Here is a 21,542-nt window from a genome sequence, read left to right as displayed (position 1 = left end):
GGTGATTATATAAGTAATATTAAAATATGGCATTTTAAAGTAGTAAAACAGAGTTGATAAGGCAGAGAACAATCCTTTTCAATGGCAGCTGTAACTGAAGAAAACTATAAGCTTAAATGCATTACTGTTACTTGGCAGACCTGCTGGCTTCTACAATGGAGGGGAACCTGTACATCACTGTGGACCTTCGGCAAGGTTTATCATCCTTCTGTAAGGAAAATCTAAGAAAACATAATGCTTCCCAGAACAACTGGAAAAGCATCCCAAAATCTGTCATCTCACATAAAAAGCATATACAGTGAAATAAATAAAATCCATACTTACATGATTGCAGTCTGCAGAAATTTCATTTTCAGGCTAAAAGGGAAAAAAAAAAGATGATGTTTAAAAAAAACACTTCTCAAGTTTTCAAACACCACCAAAATAAGCTCAAACCAAGAAGACTGAATATTCCATTCATTATGCTTTTTTCAATACATAGCATAAAATGGGGCTTATATATCTTTTAGATTGCTGGAAAGAAATACACCAGAGATGTAGATGAGATCAGTGATACAGTCTGGAAATGGGGAAATGGAAAAGAATGTAATAGAAATAAAGCAATTGTGACATAAGGATCCTTTTAAAATATATAACATCATTAATTACTTTTATTATTTTATGCATGTACAAATGTTCTATGTTTTTGTATTAAGATGCTAGAGTAAAATGCAAATATGTCTCAAATTATACTATGCTCCAGATTTTCTTAATTTAGACTGGTATGTAAAACAATTTAAAAGCCCAGCCCCAATTTTCCTCTCTAAGTCGAACTGCCACCTAACAGATTTAGTTATCATCTAGAAACATGATATGAATTAAGATCTTGGTGTCATGTATGGCCTACTCATTCCTCTCATAGTTATCTCAATCAATAATGACTGATAATTATACTTATTCAGAGCAATTTCAGTTCTTTTATTTTTTTTTTCCTCCATCAATACTTCTAAAGTCTCCTTTGGCCCTTCCTCCCTCCCTCTCTCTTTTTCTAGCCTCAGAAAACTCACTTCGTTTATTAGCGTCCACCAATTTTTAAAGGTGTTTTATTTTGTCAAATAATCTGCTATGTAATTGTCTAGTACATGTCTTTTTCATTCTGATTTGTTTCCCTACACGTAAGTCCTTCAAACTTCTTCCATTTTATTGGACATAAGGATTCTCACATGGCATGTCATAGTTCTGAAAGCTAGAGACAATTAGGCACAATATAGCTATCTTTTTAAAAGAAAGATAGTTTAGAAAACAGTCTTATTAAAGAGGGCACAGAAGGTCTTTCAGTGATTTAAAAATTAGTCAAATGGGCCCTCCATGGTGGCACAATGAGTTAAAGCACAGCAATATGAAGCTATCTACAGCCACTGCGCTGAAGTTTGATCCCTGGCCAAGGAAATGACCCATGCAGCACAGCAGACCACTCCTGTCTCACCTGCTGCTCCCCTCAGCCGTGTGTTTCAGTCGATTCACCTGTTCTACTCCCCACTCTGTCTCTGGTGAATCCTCTCAACCCCTACACTGTGCCCCAGTTCTTGTATGCACAAATCTTTTTAAAAATTAATTAAATAATACCATTAAGGAAAGTTAAGTGATGGCTACACAGGACCACTATGTACTGTTTGTAATTTCAAGTCTGTATGTATGTACATATATATAGTCTCATGAATATATTTGCTTTGAAAAGCCAAGAATAAAATGAACTTTCAATTTCACGGTGAAAAAGTAGGCTAAGGTTATGCTTAATATTGCACAGTTTTGCAATACACATCTTAGTTTCCTCTTCATACCATTAAAGGATATACAGTTACAATAACACAAATGATAATAAATACCATTACTTTTGAGTTTCCACAACATTCCTTCTGTTCAAAGGAAGCAGAGTATGAGCATTCCACAAAATATTACACATGTCGGTTATAAAATATGCCATTTTCAAAACAGAAAGAGGCTTTCTTTCAAGGACAATGATAAGGAAATAAAGGAAACAGTCAATACAGGTCCTACTTCCCCACTCCTATGTGAAAGAAGAGCATTCCTGTTGAACATTTTGTAAGGTGAAATGGTGTAAAAAAAAAAAACAACTATCATTGATTTATATGGGAGAATTTTAATATCCCTAGACTCAATAAATAACCTAATAAATACCAAGCAATACAAAAACCTAAACCTGAAGTAACACTAACATAAAATAAAACCAGGAACGAGGTGACAAATACAGAGCAGGACAAGGAGTGTGGCGGGCCACCTCCGTGCTCCGGGGCACAGGCCGCAGGGCAGTTGCTGAGAAACAACCGCTCAACAACCTTCTCACTTTTCCCCTTTTGTCCTAAAAGCAAAAATCCTCTTTGGATTTCTTTTGATTATTGAAAACAGGTATGCCCATAGGCCTCCGGTAAAAGCAAAATAGCATAAGGCAAACTTTAGAAAAGCAGAAGGTCCAGTACTAGAAACTTAAGCTGCTGCACCTTGCACTAACTACTTCAGGAAGAAAAGGTTTCTAGGGAACTATTAAGTCTACTGAGAGCTTTAGTGGGTCTCAATACAACACACAAACTTGCCTTTATTATTCACAAAATGTTCTATTAAAATTAACTCTAATTAGATTGCTAAGATTATAACACGCCACTTTTGAACTTCTCCTTACTTCTCTAAGAACAGTTATTTTAGTGCATTTTTCCGAAGTGCCTCAGTCTCAAAAATCAGCCTCCACACTGTAAGTATAGATTAACTATTCCCCTCCAATTCCAAGTGCTTAATTTATTTCTCTTTAAAGTTTATTAGCAAGAAAGCTTTATTCTATTTCAGAACAAAGAAATTTCTGTCAACCTCAACTTTTTTTCTGAATATGGAGAATTCAAATGGCAAGGAGTGGGATTCCACGAAGAAGTCAGAAGAACAGCAAGCAAGGCAATGACAGAATAAAACCCTGAAAGACACTATCAAGTTCTCCGTTACCCTCTAAAATGCCACAGGTCCGCTTGTGAAACACTGTGCAAGCCTGTTGCCATGAATTAAAGCTGAGTACCAAGAGCCAGAAAGTAGATATTTATATATAGCAAATCTGAAAACATGTATCTGAATTGAAAAGCTATTCATGACACACAAAAAAGGAAGTCAAGATCCTGAAACCATCACAAAGAAAAAAATAGATAACATGGGGAAATGGCTCTGAAAGTTCTCAACGATGAATCCTCCCGAAGTGGAAGCTATCATTGAAGGGTTTACTGCACCCCCAGAGGAAGCTGAGAGTGGTGGTGACAACTAATGCCTCCATGTTGCATTTACCTCCTGCAGCTGTGACTGGGAAGATAGAGGAAATGGAAGAGCAGTGGCCACAGGAGTTGCATGGTGCCGACGGCACATGGCCCAGGGGACAAACTGCCTGCAGACACAGACGGCTAGGGCTGTGGTCTCACGTGGGGTAAGTCTGGATACTAGAGAGTCGGGAGAGTGTATGCACTCTTCCTGTTCCCTGCCTGCATTTTCCACCCAGCACCTGCGAATAAGGTGCTGCGCCCAGTGGAATACGGTGTTCATGGAAAACCTTCACTGAGACAGCAATACCAGGGCAAAGGTGACAGGTGAGAGTACCCCGTGGCACACTCAATCAAATCCACAGAGCTGCTTACAGCTGAACTCAGCCCCTCTATGCTGGCTATGCTGCTCGCATCTAAGTTTAATGACTTCAGACTGCTAAGTATTTTGAGTCAAAATTAAACCTGAGCCCCAAAACATACTCTTAATACATAACATAAAACAAACTTTATTGAAGATATTTTAATAACCTTAAACTTATGTTTCTGGGATAAAAAGAACACTTTGCAAGTTTTATTTCCACTTGCAACTTTTCTGTATTATTTCTACTGCTTAAAATGTTCAGTTCAAAATATAATGCACTTAGAAGATGTATATAAAAATCAGTCCTCTGTTATATTTTAGTAAACTATATTTAGTGTGTGCCAGGTTCTTAGTAGGGTTAAACAAAAACATGAATGCTTTATTTAGCTGTTCTCCTTTGCCCTGTAACTTTGCATAGTCTATGCATGAGGTACCCCATCCTACTCCAGTGAGTCAGAATTGGTCACTGGCTTGCTTTAGCAATTAGGATATTTTTAGCAGACCTAATATGAGGAGAGGCTTTCAACGTGCTCAAGGTGATTTGGCTTATAGTTTTATTCCTGCCACTCCCTGAGAATGATGTGTTCAGGTAGCCTGCTAGTATAATGAGTAAAGAAGATTGTGGAGCAAAATTAGACCTAAATCTAACCTCTAGTCTGATGCAGAGACATCTTAACTGCATAAACATGAACAAGAAAAAATGAATATGTGTATGTACTCACAAGTCCTTAAAATTTTGTTATGAAGGAAAAAATGACTAATATATCTACAAAGCAAATGAAATAATAAAAATTCCAAAGCCTTTAAGTTACAACTGATAACAGCTATGATCCAATTTAGTAAATTATATTAGTAAGCACGGGGGGAAAAATGACATAATATACAGAGAAGCATATGCACTGCAAATGTGGACCAGTGTTTGCTTTATATCTCTTCTTGCAAGATATAAATCTTGATGATAAACTGGTCTTATTATTTTTTTCATTCTACATCTGGTTTTTCTACACAGAAAGAGATGACAATATAGGCATGCCATAAGAAAAAGTTAAGATTCAAAACTGTTGAAATTAAAACGTGCAGGTCCTCCCTGGTGGCACAACAGTTAAAGTGCAGCACTATGAAGCCGTCTATGTCTGCAGCCTCTGCAGTACAAGTTCAATCCCCACCCCAGAGGTGACCCATATGGCACAACAGACCTCTCCTGACCCACCCACTGCTCCCCTCGGCAGTGGACTTCATCCATCTGCCTGTTCCGCTCCCCACTCTGTCTCTGGTGAATCCTCTCACCACCCCTGCATTTCTGGTCTGTACCCCAGTTCTGTACGCGTAAGTAAATAAATCTTTAAAAAAAAAAATCATAAAGTGCTATGAGGAAATTTCTAAGTAACAAGAAATATGAAACATTTTGGAGTTGCATGAGTCAGCAGGGATTGAGACCTGGACTCCAGGCATGTCCAGGCCTATACATAACCGCCTCTAAGAGACTGAAGCAAACTAGCTATCCACAGGCAGGCCAAAATTGAAATTCAACCAATGACTGCTAGAGGAGCATCCCACCAATCAGAACTACAGATACTGAAACCCTATTTGCATATAGGGAACTAAGTGTGATCTAGCCTAACTTTTTGTGCAACTTGAGCACTCAGCTCATTTGTTTCTTAGTCTGTGGTCCCAGGGTACAGTTCTAATAAAACCCCTATATAAGTCCTTATATTTTGTTTCAACCAGATCTCATTCATTCTAGTACAACATTTACATGTAATTGCAAATCATTAATTTCAGAAGTGTTAAAAGGATCTCTAGTATTAAAGGACACACCAGTGGTTCATAGGACAGAACAGAAATCGACAAAATATAAAATAAAAAGTGTACACAAGTGGTGGGAACATCAATAGTGGCAGCAAAGATTGATTCTTGAGAAAGCACAAAAAGAAAACACTGTGATTTAGCACTTAGTCACTTCATAAGGAACAAAAAGACAAAAACCTCAAGGAACAAAAACAGCTGATACAGGCTGGGTTCTCAAGTTGCACCATTCCTGTGATGTCCGATTGAATCACTTCATCAGAAAGAGTACACCTATTGCTGCAAAACTAAATGCAATTAGACCTGATTTTCTCAGAAATGCAATTAGAACTGATTTTTACAAAGAAAGTGAAGAGTATGGGAGAATAAAACCTGGAACTACTAGAGTGAGGTTGAGAAGTTTTCCTTTTGCTAGCAATCAGTGAAATAAATATTCTGAAATGATCCCAAGAAATGACATCAACAAGTAAATGTAGAATAATTATGCACTCAAAATTGTGTGAGACCTTGCTGTGGGAACCAAAAGACCCTCAGGGACATTACAATACAGATGTACAGATAAAGGCAATGGTTGGACCTTGAGCTAGGGCTGCAAGATTAGACAGAAGATGGATTTCCAAAGAAAATGCACATTAGATGACTCCCTGGGGTTTAGCAAGAAAATAGAATTTCTGGGGTTTTTTTAGTTTTAAAGATCATTTTAATGTCTTATAATATTAGGATTTAAATATATGAATAAATATCTACCTACAGGAGATATGCTAAATGATATCCTCTTCAAATGACATAGTTCTCATCAAGAGGATAAACTTCTCTTCAAATGAAAGCATTATCAAGAGCAGAAATTCTTCTTGTAACCAGTTCAGGTGTCCTACCCCCACCCAAACCCATTAAATCAGAAGCCAAATGCTGGCTCCTAGCCTGCAGAAGCCTCAAATTAGAAGTTGTGCTTTTGCTATATTATCAGTTGCTCCCTATCACTTTGGAGATAGAAATCTGAACCTCACAAAGATGTGTCTCTTTCATCAAGTGTTTACTAACTGGAAATAAAACAATTGCCTTCTTAATGCAGAACTGGAGTAGGAAAAATTTCTGAAAACCCTCATAAATACCTTTGTTAACTTAATGATCAAAATTTATACAAGAGAGTGCTGAAGTATGTGTATTACAATCAACAAAGGAAAGGGTATGAACAGAGAGAAGAGAGAGACATGACACATCCTTCCAACTCAATGCTACAGAGCCCTAAGTAGGGAAGCAGCAGAGCTAATGCTGAATGAATGATGGGGCAGTAACAAAGTAATGTGAAGCAAAGCTAAGGTCATTGATTTTGACATATAACATTATCTAGTCCTTCCTCTAAGTTCTATAAATTTATAATTGGTTTCAAGGGAACAGTGGGAAAAAGAACAACTGACTAATTGAAATAGTTGTGAAAACTGTTATGTGACTTTAGGTGTGTCACTTAAATTGAACAGGAATCTCTTCACCTAGAAGCTATGAACAGAACTTAGTTCAAGATATCTTGAAATTAAATGTAAACTTTTGTGTATAAATATATTTTTTGCAAGAACCCATAGATATCATTATAATCTCAAAAGATCCATGAGACAAAAAATTAAGACACACTGGTCTAAAATGGTTGAGATTCTTTCCAATTTCATAAGTCTAGAAAATCTGAGATGTAGATATGTAAAAATAGAAGCATTTATTGAATTTCACATATTTTAATGCAGGTAATTTTCCTATTATGATTATGGTTTCTTACTGCTTCATCTTAATCATTCTCTGCTGGTCAAAGTCACAACAAACAGGTTTCAGAATAAAACTACAGAAAAGCCTGAGCCTAAATGTTCTCAATTAAATAAACCACCACATTCACTTAGGAGAATAGATTTTATAGAACTGCAAGTCTGGAACCATGATTTCCCCAAGGTGAATAGGCTCAGTTAATGAGTCTGGCAGAACAAATTAAAGGATTCACAAAACTAACTTGGAAGTTGTCCCAGTTTCTGAAACAGAAATGCCTGAGAGTTGAATTGTGCCTAAAATATGGAACATTCTATAGTTATAGCAATTCAAGTGGAATTACCTACCTGATCACACCTGGTTAAGTGATAATACACTCTGTTTATTAATCATCTGGGTGAAAACAAACAAAAAAGCCTGTGTAGTATTGGTGTTTTTATAGCCTTGCAAAAATCTAAAGGCAGGGCAACAGACAGTGTGCTCTAACTAACACAGTCCGCTGCAGCAGCAAGGACTTCTGGGAGTTTATTCACTAAGACACCAGTAAATTCCCAGTCATACGAGCAATTCATTTATTAATTTGCACAATCCGCCCCTGCCCACAAAAAAAAAACAAACTTGAGTAACAGCCTAGTTGGTGATGATTAGATAACCCAGTCTTCCAGTCTTGGTAAACTTTCCATGAGGTAAGGGAAGTAACGGAAACGGAATCTTAGTACTCAGGATCATAACTAAGTTTATTCTTAGAGACTGCCCCTTTCTAACTCAGTCAGTCAGACTGACTTTTTCTTATAGGTACTTAGGGACAATAAGTCGTCAATGTTTTTAATAGGCTCTGAGAAAATGCCACATACCCATGACCTAACTGCAAATCTTTAGCATTTTGGAGGGAACCTGAGCACCCAGAGAAAACCCAAACAGATATGGGGAGAACTTATGAACTCCATGAGAACAGTGACCCCAGTGGGAACAGGTTTTTGAAAAAGACATTTATAAGTAAACTTTTAAAATATTCTTCTCTTTTCAATGGAGAAAATAAACTTAAATCTGTAATATTTTTGTCTACTATCCCCTTTCTGTCATTTTGTCTTAGTTTAGTTATTGAAGATGGCACCTAGTGTACTACAGTGTACTCAGTGATGCTGGGTCTCTCCCGAGGATACAGGAGGTTTATGTGCTGTTTTTATAAGATTTATTTGGGGCCTCCCTGATGGCCTGGGTTAAGTGTCAGCACTACCATTTTGTAGGCCCTGAGTTCAATCCCTGGCCAGGAAGTTCAATCCACATGGCACGGCAGATGTCTCCTGTCTCAACCATTGCTCCCCTTAACAGTGTTTCAGTAGATTCACCTGTTCTGCTCCCCAATCTGTCTCTGCTGGATCCTCTCAACCCACCCCTATACACAAAAATAAATAAAATATTTTCAAAAAGTTAAAAAATATATTTTATTTATTTATACATACAAAAGCAGGGATGCAGGACTGTGGTGTGAGGGTGGGAGGACTCACCAGAGACAGTAGGGAGAAGAGGCAGACTGACTGAAACACACTGCTGAGGGGAGCAGCGGCTAAGACAGGAGAGATCTGCTTGCATCATTTAGGTCAGCTCCCTGGCCAGGGATAGAGCTGCAGTGGCTGCCAATAGCTTCGTAGTGCTGAGATTTAACCCTTGTGCCACCAGGGAGGCCCTACATACTATTAGGACATTTCTTTTTAATTTTTTCACTCCTATCAATCTGTCTGGTGTTTGTTGGATTAGCCACTAGCCAAAAGAACCCAGAGGGGCATGGGATGACTTCCTTGGTGTGCCAACAATTTCTAACATCAAATAAATACCTTTTTTTACTATATTATTGCCTGATTACTACTCTTGAGTCCACAGTAGGAAATTATATAAGGCCTTGTAAACACTGTCCTTTCATTCTCTGTATATAATCTAATCATTTAAAATACAAAAAGCAGCACAACTGCTTTCTAGTAATGCATACTTCATGCAGGAAAAGAAGATATTTCTTTTTATTCCATATCCTTTTGCCCTTATGAAATTTTGTGCCTGGTGCAGAAAGAAAGTTAGAAAAACTAATGATAATTTCAGTATAATTCACAGACACATCTATGCAGATATATTCTTCATAGATGAGGCACCAAGAGAATTTAATGATATGATATACTCACACTCTTTCTCACCCTTATTTTTCTATTTTTTTCCTCTTCCACTGTTTGTTTCAGAGGAGGTTGGTAATGGGAAGGATATTTGAGATATCTATATGCTCTGGCATATGACAAATAGCAATTCAGCTCTCCAAATAATCCTAGATTAGAAGCTCTACTCTAAGAATATTAACCATTTTATGGTCAATTTTCTTGAAGATCATGTTTTCTGAGTACGGTCAACTTCTATGCAGGAGTTTTAGAATGAGAGGTGAAAACAAATTTCTCTGAAGGACACTGTATGAATAAGCAACAGTGTCAATTTTGATATGGCATTGTTTATATTCCTTACTTACGTGCTGCCTCACATGATTTGGAACAGATGAACGTAGACACAACTATGTCAAAGCAGTAGCTGTTACAGCCAAATGCAAAATAGGAAACTAGACTAAAACAGAAAATTTCCAGGCATCCAACAATAGTATTAATGCCTACACCCAATAAATCTGGACTGTTAATGTTGTTCAGTGCTTTCAATCCAGCTATGTTACTCCTATTCTACAAATTAATAGATAAAACCAGAAAGTAGAAATAAGATCACAAGATATAAAAAATTTTGAAATCTGATGTCCATGTATCTAAAAGCACCACATTTCTTCAATATTGACCACATGAAAACATTGTTTAACTGGCCTAAGAAGCAAATAGTGCTAAACTGCTAGAATGCACAGAACCCTTTATGCATAGGTGGTGCTTCTTTATAGAACAGCTATGATTCAGGGGCTGGCCTTCTGGAGCTAGAATAAGATAGCAATTATACTGCACAATTCTGAAGGATGTACAAATTTAAAGCAGGAGCCAACAGGAGGGGAAAACTAGATTAATAAGAGATCAAACACATACCAGTATTAGGAGATGGTCAACCATAATGGGGGACTATAATGGTTGCTTCATATCTTAGTGTTATTGAAAGTATTTGAAGACTGGGTCCCCAGAGGTGCAACTGGTTACAGCACAGCACTACAAAGCTAGCAGCAGCCATTGCAGCACCGGTTGGATCCCCAGCCCCGGAGGTGACCCAATGGCATGGCAGTCCTCTCCTGTCCTGCTCACTGCTCCCCTCAGCAGTGTACTTCATCAATCTGCCTGTTCTGCTCCCCACTCTGTCTCTGGTGAATCCTCTCAACCACCCCCCTGCACCTCTGGGCTGTATCCCAGTTCTTTATGCATAAAGATAAATCTTTAAGAAAGAAAAAAGTATTTGAAGAGTGGTGGAGAAATAATAAGTATCCTATAAACAGTCTCTTCTAAAAAGGAATTGTGAAAGGGCAAAAAGAATCACTACTGAACAATAGTAGATTTAGAGAAAAATAACTCTAACCGGGAAAGGTAAGGAAAACTGAATATAGCTGAAGGTAATTAGAGCATTATCAGAACAGAAATTCTTGGAAGTTGTCCTGATCAAGAACTGTAAAGGGTATGTCCTGAAGCTCACAGAGTCATCAGGATTTTTTAAAAAGATTTATTTATTTATGCATACAGAGCTGGGATACAGGCCAGAGGTGCAGAAGTGGTGACAGAATTCACCAGAGTCACAGAGGGGAGCAGAACAGGCCGACTGACATTGCTGAGGGGAGCAGTGGGCAAGACAGGAGAGGTCTGCTGCACCATGTGGATCATCTCAGGGATGGAGATCGAACTTCCACCAGCTTCACAGTGCTGTGCTTTAACCCTTTGTGCCATCAGGAAGGGCTTCATCAGGATGTTTTTAAAATGAAAGGTTAACTTCCAGGTAAATTATATAAGAGACACTCAAGCTTTTGGAGGTTCCCCCTTTCTCCTCCAGACAGTCAGAAACTAATCACCCTGATATGATCCAAAGGCATTTCCCCAACTTCCCCTGCCACCAGGCCTAAGGAAGTCATCTGTGAATCAATTCTTACTGGCTGAATGAACATCTTAAGACTCCATGTAAGTAATATTAAGTACAAGAGAAAACTAAGTTCTGAGCTGGGAAAATCTAACATCCCTGAACATTGTTTTGAGAGATTTGTAGACAAAGCTATAAAGGCAAACATAATCATCCAAAAATCAGCCCCCACTCCCATCCCCCCACCTTTGGCACAGGGGTTTAAAGCACAGCACTATGAAACTATCTGCAGCCACTGTAGTAAGATTTCCATCCCCAGCCAGGGAGCTGACTCACATGGCACAGCAGACCTGTCCTGACTCACCCACTGCTCCCTTCAGCAGTGTATTTCAGTAGATCTGCCTGTTCTGCTCCCCACTCTGTCTCTGGTGAATTCTCTCACCACCCACACCTCTGGCCTGTATCCCAGTTCTTGTATGCAAATAAATATATCTTTTTTAAAAACCAAACACATAACCAACACCCCAATACAAAACAAATCCAAGGGAAAGTTTTATCTGTTCCTTTATTCTCCCACACCTCCATTCTAAAACCCCAAATCCAAAATCTCCTAACACATGCTAACAAGGAAAGGAGGCTTCTGCCTCTGCTGCAATTAGAGTTGATGATTTTTCAGATTTTTCTATACCTAAGCTGTCACAAGAAACAGATGGTGTATACTGAAGGCATGTGTGTATGGCGACCTTTTACTATGTAGGTAATTTTCTCTTTTTTGTTGTTTATTATCATTTCATTAGACTTGTCCACAGTCAGAAGTGTTGAACTTCTTGCTGGTCTCACTATTCATGGACCAAACTTTCACACCTCACCAAAAACCACACTTTGCATCCAATCACTGTCTTGGTAGTACAGATGAAAATTGGGAACCATTTGTGGACTCATCATTTGCCATTCACAATATACTAAGACCTATATGCTTCAAGTCATTTAAAAAAAAGTACCTCAATTTGAGGTCTGAAACCTTAACCACACAGCAGGGATTCTGTAGTTTCCCTTCTGTCCTCAACCGCCTTTATACACACTTTATAAGAGGCACAGATGAAATGGGAACTAGGAAAATCAAAGAAACCGTGGAAACAGGTAATAGATGTAGTGCTCAAATCAAAAGTATGACATCCTGGGGCTCTCCCTGGAGGTGCAACGGGTTAAGGCACTACATTATGAAGCTCTCCAAAGCCAGTGCAGCACAAGTTCGATCCCTCCACTAAGGAGCTGACCCACATGGCGCGGCAGATCTCTTCTGACCTGCCCATTGCTCCCCTCAGAGAGTACTTCGTCAATCTGCCTGTTCTGCTCCCCACTCTGTCTCTGGTGAATCTTCTCACCCACCACACCTCTGGCATGTGTACCCCAGTTCTGTAAGCAAAAATAAGTAATTTTTTAAAAAATAAAATTAAAAAAGTATGACATCCTGTGTCTCAAATGATGGATTAGACGACCAAACAAATAATCATCCCATATAACAACAGGGGAACTTGTCATCTGTAATAGATAACATAACCATCAGAAACGGATACACAAACATGTTTCTTTACAATGGTGGAAACATCTGGATTGATCATGTCCCAGAAAATAATGTTCCATCCTCCAATTTGGGGTGAAGAAGGACCATAAAGAAATAGTAACTAAGACCAATTCTACCAATAAAACTTAAGGCTATAGATCACTTAGGTTAAACATGACACAGATGTCTATTTTAGGAATCTGATCAAGATTATAAATATAAATCAATATATAACACCCCGATTTGGTTCTAAAATTCCTTTAGGTCAACTTAGAAGAGATGAAAGCTGTGTAATCTGAGTAAGTAATCTGCTTACCAAATAATTTATCATTCTAAATATACCCCCAAATCTAAAATAATATTATTACAGTTTAGTTCTATAAGTGTTAATTTTGTACTGCCAATACCAAAATAAGTCAACCCCAAAAATAAGTACAGAAAAAATTGCTTTAAGATCTTGTTGCATCACTTCCATCAATCCTAAACTAGTGTATTACAAGTCTTACCTGACCACAGTTTCCCTCTTTTTTAAACTACTTCATCAGTCCTTGAAGCCACTAAAATATTTCACCTCTGACTTCTTCCTGTCAAGAGTGTTTTCTCTTACCATTAATAATAAATTCAATTTTCCCCTGTTAACAGTTGTCTGGTGAAATCTGGGGGTGCTCCATGGGGCCCATATCACTGATGCTGCAAAATCTGACTCAATGGAGTCCAGAGTTGAAGTGGGAGAGACTTAACCGAACTACTTTAAACACAGAATCTTCTGGAGTTTATAAACATCAGCAATGTGTCACACAGGTAATTTGGTGATGGGAAGCCCACGGGGATTACAACTGAGATGGAAAAAAGCACGAAATGATGTAAAAAAAAAAAAACTATTATATCATTAAAAAAAAATCAGCAATGTGCATAAAATCCAATAAAATCTTCAAAGATACCTATAGTTCTTCTAGCTTATATTACTATCAATCTACATCAGATAGAAAACACATTACTGATTAAAACTACTATATCAAATTGTAAATGATGAAATGACAGAAATTATTTTGGAAAAATACTGAAAACTTAATGTTAACATTAATAAAGATACAACATTTTACAAGAACTCTCCATAATCTCTAAATCACATATTTGATATTTAAAGTGGTGGTTTTCTGTTATAAAATGAATTGATTTTGAAACAAAGTGCAAAGAACTGAAGGCTGGGAGGATCCTCTTGATAGCACGCCAGCTGAACCAGTGGTGGGTCACCAAAGGACCTGAATAAAGCACAGTCGCCCATGTTTCAGTTAAGAATATGAGGGCAACTGAATGAAAAGCAAAATATTCTGATTGCTAATTTATTGCAAATCTAATTCAATAAAAACAGGTACTACATTTCCAAAGAAGGGCAGATATTTTTATAGGAAAGGGAGGAAAGTGAAAGAAAACAGAACAATTTCAGGTCCCTTTAGAATTATTGTTTAAAACTCTTCAAAAGTATTTCAATTGTTTAAAAATGTGTCACTTATCTAGTAAAGAATGTTCACCTTCATAATGAAAATAAAGGCTACTTCTAACTATTACTAAATACTCACTACTGTGTTGCACAAAGTCTGTGTCACACAGAATTTGGAGAAGTCCTGGGATAAAGTTTAGGCTCCTCCAGGAACTACTAAGTGACCCTGGCAACAACAATTGCTGTAAGCCTAAATTCAGGAGTAACAGTGTTTATTATATATGTAACTATAAACAGGGCAAAACATACAAAGCGCTCAGTCAAGTGCTGATTCTAAATATAACTAAAATAATATTATTAGACTTTACTTCTACAAGTATTACTTTTGAGCTGCTAATTCCAAAATAAATCAGTCTCAAAAACAGGCAAAGAAAAAAAGAGATTTTCTTTTTAAACATCAACTTTAGAATTAAATTTATAGACAGACGTACACACATGCTTAGCCTCAGGAAGACAATTTCCATAAAAAGTTTAACTACACTAGGATAGCCACAGTAAAGGAACAATTAATTTAGAAAAGTCTTATCCTAATAGAAAGAATAGTCTTTAAATCACCTCACCAAGTTTGCTTATTATGAATAAGTGTGTGCAGAATTTCAGAATTTCTGTCTGCCCTATTTCTCCATCTAATATTCACCTGTAAATCCAGATGTGTTCTGAACTTCATTTAGGTTTACTTCATTTAGTAAACATCAGAGGATTAAATAGTTTGGTTTTATTCACCTGCATATTTTAAGTCTCCAAACAACCTTTGTATTTAAGTTCAACTGTTCAAATGCAGATACCTTTAATTATGACAGCAAGGCATATTTATTTACTTTAAACACTTTATTTGTTTATTTTGAGTCAAAGAAGTGGGGTATAGGCCAGAGGTGTGAAAGCTGAGAGAATTCATCAGAGATAGAGTGGGAAGCAGAACAGGTGAATCTACTGAAATACACAGCTGAGGGGAGCAGCAGGAGAGACAGGGGAGGTCTGCTGTGCCATGTGGGTTGGCTCCCTGGCCAACTCAGGTTGCAGCAGTGATAGCACAAAGACTTAACCCCTAGGCCACCAGGGAGGCCCAGTCAAGACATACAGAGTCAGATAAGACTCTGAATCATCTAAGATCACTTTTCTAAATTTCACTTGGGAACTGTCTCTACTGACACTGCTGACTATGTTGTACTTTTCTCATCACATTAAAGTCAAGTGGATCCATTTTGTGAAAGAAATAGTTGCTTGTCACCAATTGGTCAACTTTAATAAGCAAGATCAATGACTTTGTCAATTAATTATTTTTGTATACTATCTTTTTTTTTTAAGATTTATTTATTTATACATGCAGAACTGGGGTAAAGGCCAGAGCTGCAGGGGGTGATAAGAGTCACCAGAGAGAGGAGCCTAAAAGACAGATGTACTGAAATACACTGCTGAAGGGAGCAGCGGGAGGGTCAAGAGAGGTCTGCCTCGCCGTGTGGGTCACCTACAGGGTGGGGATCGAACTCATACTCGCTTGCAGCGCTGTTTTTTAGCCCACCAAGCCACCAGGGAGGGCAGGGAAATCTAATGTTTAAAGTACAAGGCTTTCATTGAAGGCCCAGTCTACTTCAACAAAGAGAAGATAAGGAAAATTTGCTATTTCAAAGAAAATATCTTAAAATCTGATATGCAATGCAAATGAAATGTCTCACAAAAAGAAATGACCACAGAAAGGGAAAGGAGTCACGTAAAGCATGCAAGCATTTTCCTAGCTGAAATCTTACCAAATAATAATGTACACCATAAAATCTGACTGAGGAGTGGTTCTCTGCTCTAGGTGGAGCATAACTACATCTATTCAGAAGCAAAGGAGGATCGCTAACAGCCCAAGGCATAGTTTTGTTTCAGTTTCAAAAGGGAAAAAAAGATTGGAGTTGAAGAGAAAGTCAATTATGGATTGTTTTCTTCCTAGAAATCTTGCATTCAGTACCAAGTAAGTTTCTTCCTACCTTGATCCTCTGTTTCTCATTTTAGCTCACCCATATAAGAAGAAAAGTTTTAAGCATTTTCTTCTTGAATATGTACTAAATACATGTATAAATGTTTTACATATGTAAATATATTTTAATTTATAAATTAAATTACTTTATAATAATATATATTAGTAAATAATATGTACTAAATAAAATCCAAGAAATCTAACATTCTAAAAATTATTTAAAATACACACCAGTTGTAAACAATACTTCCTTACAACCTTGTGAGTGGTTAGTTTTGCCACTAACAGAAAATTCTCAAGCCAACTTATATGATTCATGATAGATTTTAAAATAAAAATTTAGGATATAACACACACTAAGATATTTTAACGTATGTTTTATCAAATTAAGCAGTTTATCTAACATCCTTATCCAGAATTTTGCTTTTTCAATTTTATACCAAAAGCACATTTTAGAACATGTAATAACACAGGATAGTTCTGACCTAAGAGCAAGTTAATTAAGTTTGAAAAGGGAGAGAAGTAATGCATTCTTTCTTTCCAAAAGACTCCACACTGAACAAATGATCTCAACAATCATAACTTACCAAAATAATTGATTCAACTAGTTACTAAAATTGTCCCTGCTTCCAGAACAAAGTAAGTAAGTACATAAGAAATGGAAGTTGATCTCCTTATTTTAAAAGTCGTAGTTCATTTGGGATACTCCTTACCCTTTTGGAGGTGACAGTACACCTCCAATTAAAAACAAAACTAAAAAAATTGTTATGAATATTGATATGTTACCTTCTCAATCTTTTCTGTTTCACCAAGAGCTTTTTAAATATAATTATATATACTTTTCAGAAAGCTCAGGAAAAAAAAAAGCAGTAGATTTTTATTTCTAAGGATGACTAATCACATTCATCTTAGAATTTAAAATTTAATTTAGCAGATATAGCTTACAGAATTAACTGCCACCAAAATGGATCAGACATAAGTATCTTGCATCTATGTATTGACTGGCTTAAGACTATAGTTTCCACTTATGACAAAAGTCAAATTCAATCCATATGTAGCTTTTTTTTTTTGCATAGTGAAGTAAACAACTGATTGTATAAGACTGAAATTCTTCATTGCAATGTCTATTCCACCAGTTAACTAACACTGTGATGTACTCTATAAACCAATAATCGGTCACAGGATGCTTTAAACTTAAACTCTGGTGGGGAAAAAAAAAAACATTATTAAGCCTTTTCTCCCATAAAACTGAGAGTCATACTTCTCCAAAATCCTCTGACAATTCTGATAAAACAATTACCAACTCACAAGAGTTTATATCTGTAAAACATACCCACTACCAAATAGAAAGATCATTTCAATCACTGCTGATGCCAAAAGTTGTATGCTTTGATCTAGATTACATACAGAATTGATTTAACCCACTAATTGCAACTTAAACTTGCATTTCTAGAAAGAACAAATCAGGATGAAAAATTCAAAGGTTTAAAGTAAATATTCAATATCAGAATGGATGAGAACCTGACTCACAGTACACCCTTTACCTACTCTGTCATTCTAAAAATATCAGTATCAGGAAACTTTATTCAATCTGAGACTGAATAAGTATTTCAAATCTGTGTTTAAATTCTTGCTTGGTGGAACTATTGTTACAGGGCAACCCAATATGAACTGGGTTGCCTGTCTGTGGATCCTCACATTAGTGTTTAAGATTTAATTGTACTGCAGGCACACACAAAAAGATCATCAATGGGTTTATTTACAAAGGGAAAGGAACAACCCAAAAAAAGAGAAAGATAAGGGGGGAGGGGATAGAGGGGAGAGGGGTGGGGAAGAAGAGAGGGGGGAGAGATTAAGATAGAGGGGGGAGAGAGAGACAGAAAGGAGAGGGGTGGGGAGGGAGTAAAAGAGAGAGACAGAGAGATACAAGTTAACTAGAGCATCCTACGAGTTCCACTGACTTTGGAACTCCAAAAGCACACTGAAAGCTCAATAAGAGCCAAGCCACCAGCCACCAGCACAAGGCCAAGGGAGAGAGTCAGCAAGAGTGAGAGAGTCTAACATGGCTCTTCTATATACCCACAAAAGTCCCAAAATAGTTGCTTAGCTCCACCCTTGGGTCCTTGCAGTCCTCCCTTTGGTATTGCTGGGAGTTAGTTTCAGCAACTGGAGTAGGGGGTGGAGTTGTAGTTTCAATAACTAGAGTAGGGGGTGGAGTCCACAAAACCTATATTTGTACATTTCGTTCAGGACATCCTTTCCCCCTAACACTATGACATCATAGAGCAGGCAAAAGCACATATAATTTTTGCTTATAATTAAAACCCTCTGATAATTTAAACAGTATGACCTAAATTTGTCTCCAGGTTACACCTCTCTTGAAATTCTTCCTGAAAATAGTAGAATTCTAATGAAATCCATTCTTGACTAAGAAAACTTCCAGAGTTTTGGACAGAATTTTTCTTTGTAAGCTAACAGTACAGATACTTACATTTAAGGGCTTTCCTTAAAGACAGTAATCACACCTTGAGCTATCACAGTACTAGACTCACAATGGCACGTACACATACTTGTTATCAGAGAAACAGAAATGCTATCTGACCTCCAGGTTCCCAAAGACAAACTGTCAGTCACTTGGTGTCAAATGAAATAGCTTCCCCCAAACTTTTCCCTCTCTGGCCTGTTTTTAAGGCTTTCAACTTTCCTATCAATTCTATATTATAGTCCCAAATTAAGACCAAAACTATGTAATGACAAAAAATGGGCAGATAGGAAATTATTTCTATAGCAAAGAGCATTTTAGAGTTAGTATTTTTTTTAAAGAACTGCGAGGTACAGGCCAGAGGTGCGAGGGGCCGTTAGAGGCTCCACCAGAGACAGAGCAAGGAGCAGAACAGGCAGATTGATGAAGTACATTGCTGAGGGGAGCAGTGGGCGAGACAAGAGAAGGCTGTTGTGCCATGTGGGTCATCTTCTGGGTGGGGATAAGTGTCTGGGGTAAGCTGACAGTGATGTATCTTAATCTGTTACGCCACCAGGGAGGGTCATAAAAACCAAGTTCACTACTTTGTTTCTTGATGGAAAAGCATTAGAATGGGTAAGAAAAGTGTTATCAAGAATTACATTTCTGGGGTGCCTCTTCAAGTCTCTAAAAGTAACTCATCACCATTATTTAAATCTAATTCTCTAAAGAGAAACTACACATCCTTCAAATAAAGCTTTTAGAAATAACCAAGAAAAACATCCCACATGAGTAAACATCAATGCATTAATGCAATGTCAACTTCTGAAAAAAGAAATTCTGAACAAAGTTACAAGCTTAGTTGTGGCAAGAGGACAAGTTGGTCTCTTTAAAATGCCCTCCCCCACCTTATATTTTTCTAAACATTTCTAAAAATTAGGCTAATATAGCACAGATTACAATATATGTTTGGTAACTTTCTGCTTCAGAAATCAATTCATGCCTTGTGGAATCCTGATAATTTCTGCTTCATTTCTTTCTTAGAAGTGCCTATTTGGGAAAGGAGACTGAGGGATACTAGGCAGGGAGGTGGAGGTGCAGGCAGTGACTGTGGATGAAGCAGTCAACTAAGGGTGGAAAAGACCTACATCTTCTTAGGCCTTTTGTTTGTCTAATTTTTGCTAGAAGAACTGAGGTATAGGCTGGCTGTGGGGGGTGGAGGAGAGGAGAGAGGCATGGAAACAGGGGAGGAAGGATTTGTCAGACAGAGCAGGAAGCAGAACAGGTACATTTACTGAAATACACTGCTGAAGGTAGTAGTCAGCAAGACAGGGGAGGTCTGCAGTGCCATATATGGGTTAGCTTCCTGGCCAGGATAGAACTGAGGATTTAGTGGTGATACAGCTGAGACTTAACCCCTAGGAAACCAGGGAAGCTCTTCTTAGGTCTTTTTGGAGAGAAAATGTTTGGAGAAGTCCTGAGCAGTGAGAAGGGTTAAAAAAGAGAGCATAAGTGTTAGGTCCTGAGCCTTCCCTGGTGGTACAACAGATTAAAAGCACAGCACTATGAAGCTATCCACAGCCACTGTAGCACTAGTTCAATCCCTGGACAGGGAGGTGACCCACATGGTGCGGCAGACCTCTCCTGTCCCTCCTGCTGCTCCCCTCAGCAGTGTGTTTTGGTCAATCCACCTGTTTTTGTTCCCAGGTCTGTCTCTGGTGAATCCTATCACCACAACTCCACCCCCTGCAGCTCTGGCCTGTACCCCAAATCTTGTATTTATAAATAAATTAATCTTTTAAAAGAATGTGATGTCCTTATGAGAAAAGAAAGAAAAATAGGCCCTCCCTGGTGGTGCATTGGGTTACTCTGGCTACAGTCAGCTGCCTGCTTCAGTGCTAGTTTGATCTTTGCCCAGCAGGTGAGCCCCATGGTACAGCAGACCTCTCCTGTCTCACCCGCTGCTGTACTACACCAATCCACCTGTTCTACTCTCATGCTGTCTCTGGTGAAGCCTCTCTCCACCCCTGCATCTCTGGCCTGTACCCCAGTACTGTATACATAAATAAATCTTTATTAAATTTATTTATTAAATAAAAAAAAGGAAAAGAAAGAAAAATAATTCAGAAGGGAATAGGAAATAATGGGAAAGCCATATCCTTGTTAGGAAGAAAAAGCCCTCTCTTTAGATGCTCAACAGTTGTTAGCTCCTACTGAGTCTAAGTATTAAAATTCATTTCAATTCTGTCCCTGATCTACTCTGTTCTTCACAAATTACTCAGTATCAAGTCTAAGTAAGCAAAGATTGTGCATAAAACATAAAACAGTCTTTATCTAACAAATATTTGCTGCCAAATAAAAGAATAAAAAGGAACCTTACTCTTTTATAAAGGAAAGTACAAATGGTGGCATTCAGTTACTAAACAAGAAACAGCCTCACCTAATTGTGTCAAACCTGCAACAGACAATTTATTATGTAAGCAGTAATTTTGTTAAGTGATCAATAAAACTGTAAGTTACACTTCTACAGAAAATTGAAAGTTTTTCTTACACTGTAAGGGAAAGATGAGGTAAAAGCCAGAAAAAATCTGTTTAAGCAGTCATTTTCATTAAAAAGGGAAAATACAAATTATCTTTAAATTACTGAATTTGTACTTTTATAAAAAACACAAGAAAATTAAAATTATAATAAACTTAACTGAAAAAGAATTCTGAAACTTGTTAAAGATACACTCTTTTTTTTTAAAGATTTATTTATTTATTTATTTATTTTATTTTATTTTTTTTTTAAAGATTTATTTATTTGTACAGAACTGGGGTACAGGCCAGA

The 21,542-nt window shown here is 37.4% G+C and overlaps 1 protein-coding gene across 1 annotated transcript in view; it reads right to left on the bottom strand.

Moving 5' to 3' along the window:
* Positions 1 to 21,542, bottom strand: part of GLG1 (golgi glycoprotein 1) — a 122,664-nt gene that overhangs the window by 55,226 nt on the left and 45,896 nt on the right. The window contains exon 2 of the mRNA XM_004690385.2: positions 325 to 357. Coding sequence (XP_004690442.1) covers positions 325 to 357 — 33 coding nt within the window. The remainder of the gene's footprint in view (positions 1 to 324; positions 358 to 21,542) is intronic.

The sequence above is a fragment of the Condylura cristata genome, unplaced genomic scaffold (assembly GCF_000260355.1).
Source record: "Condylura cristata isolate star-nosed mole 26May11 unplaced genomic scaffold, ConCri1.0 scaffold00028, whole genome shotgun sequence".
NCBI classification, from domain to species: domain Eukaryota; kingdom Metazoa; phylum Chordata; class Mammalia; order Eulipotyphla; family Talpidae; genus Condylura; species Condylura cristata.
This window is presented reverse-complemented; position numbering and strand designations above follow the sequence as displayed.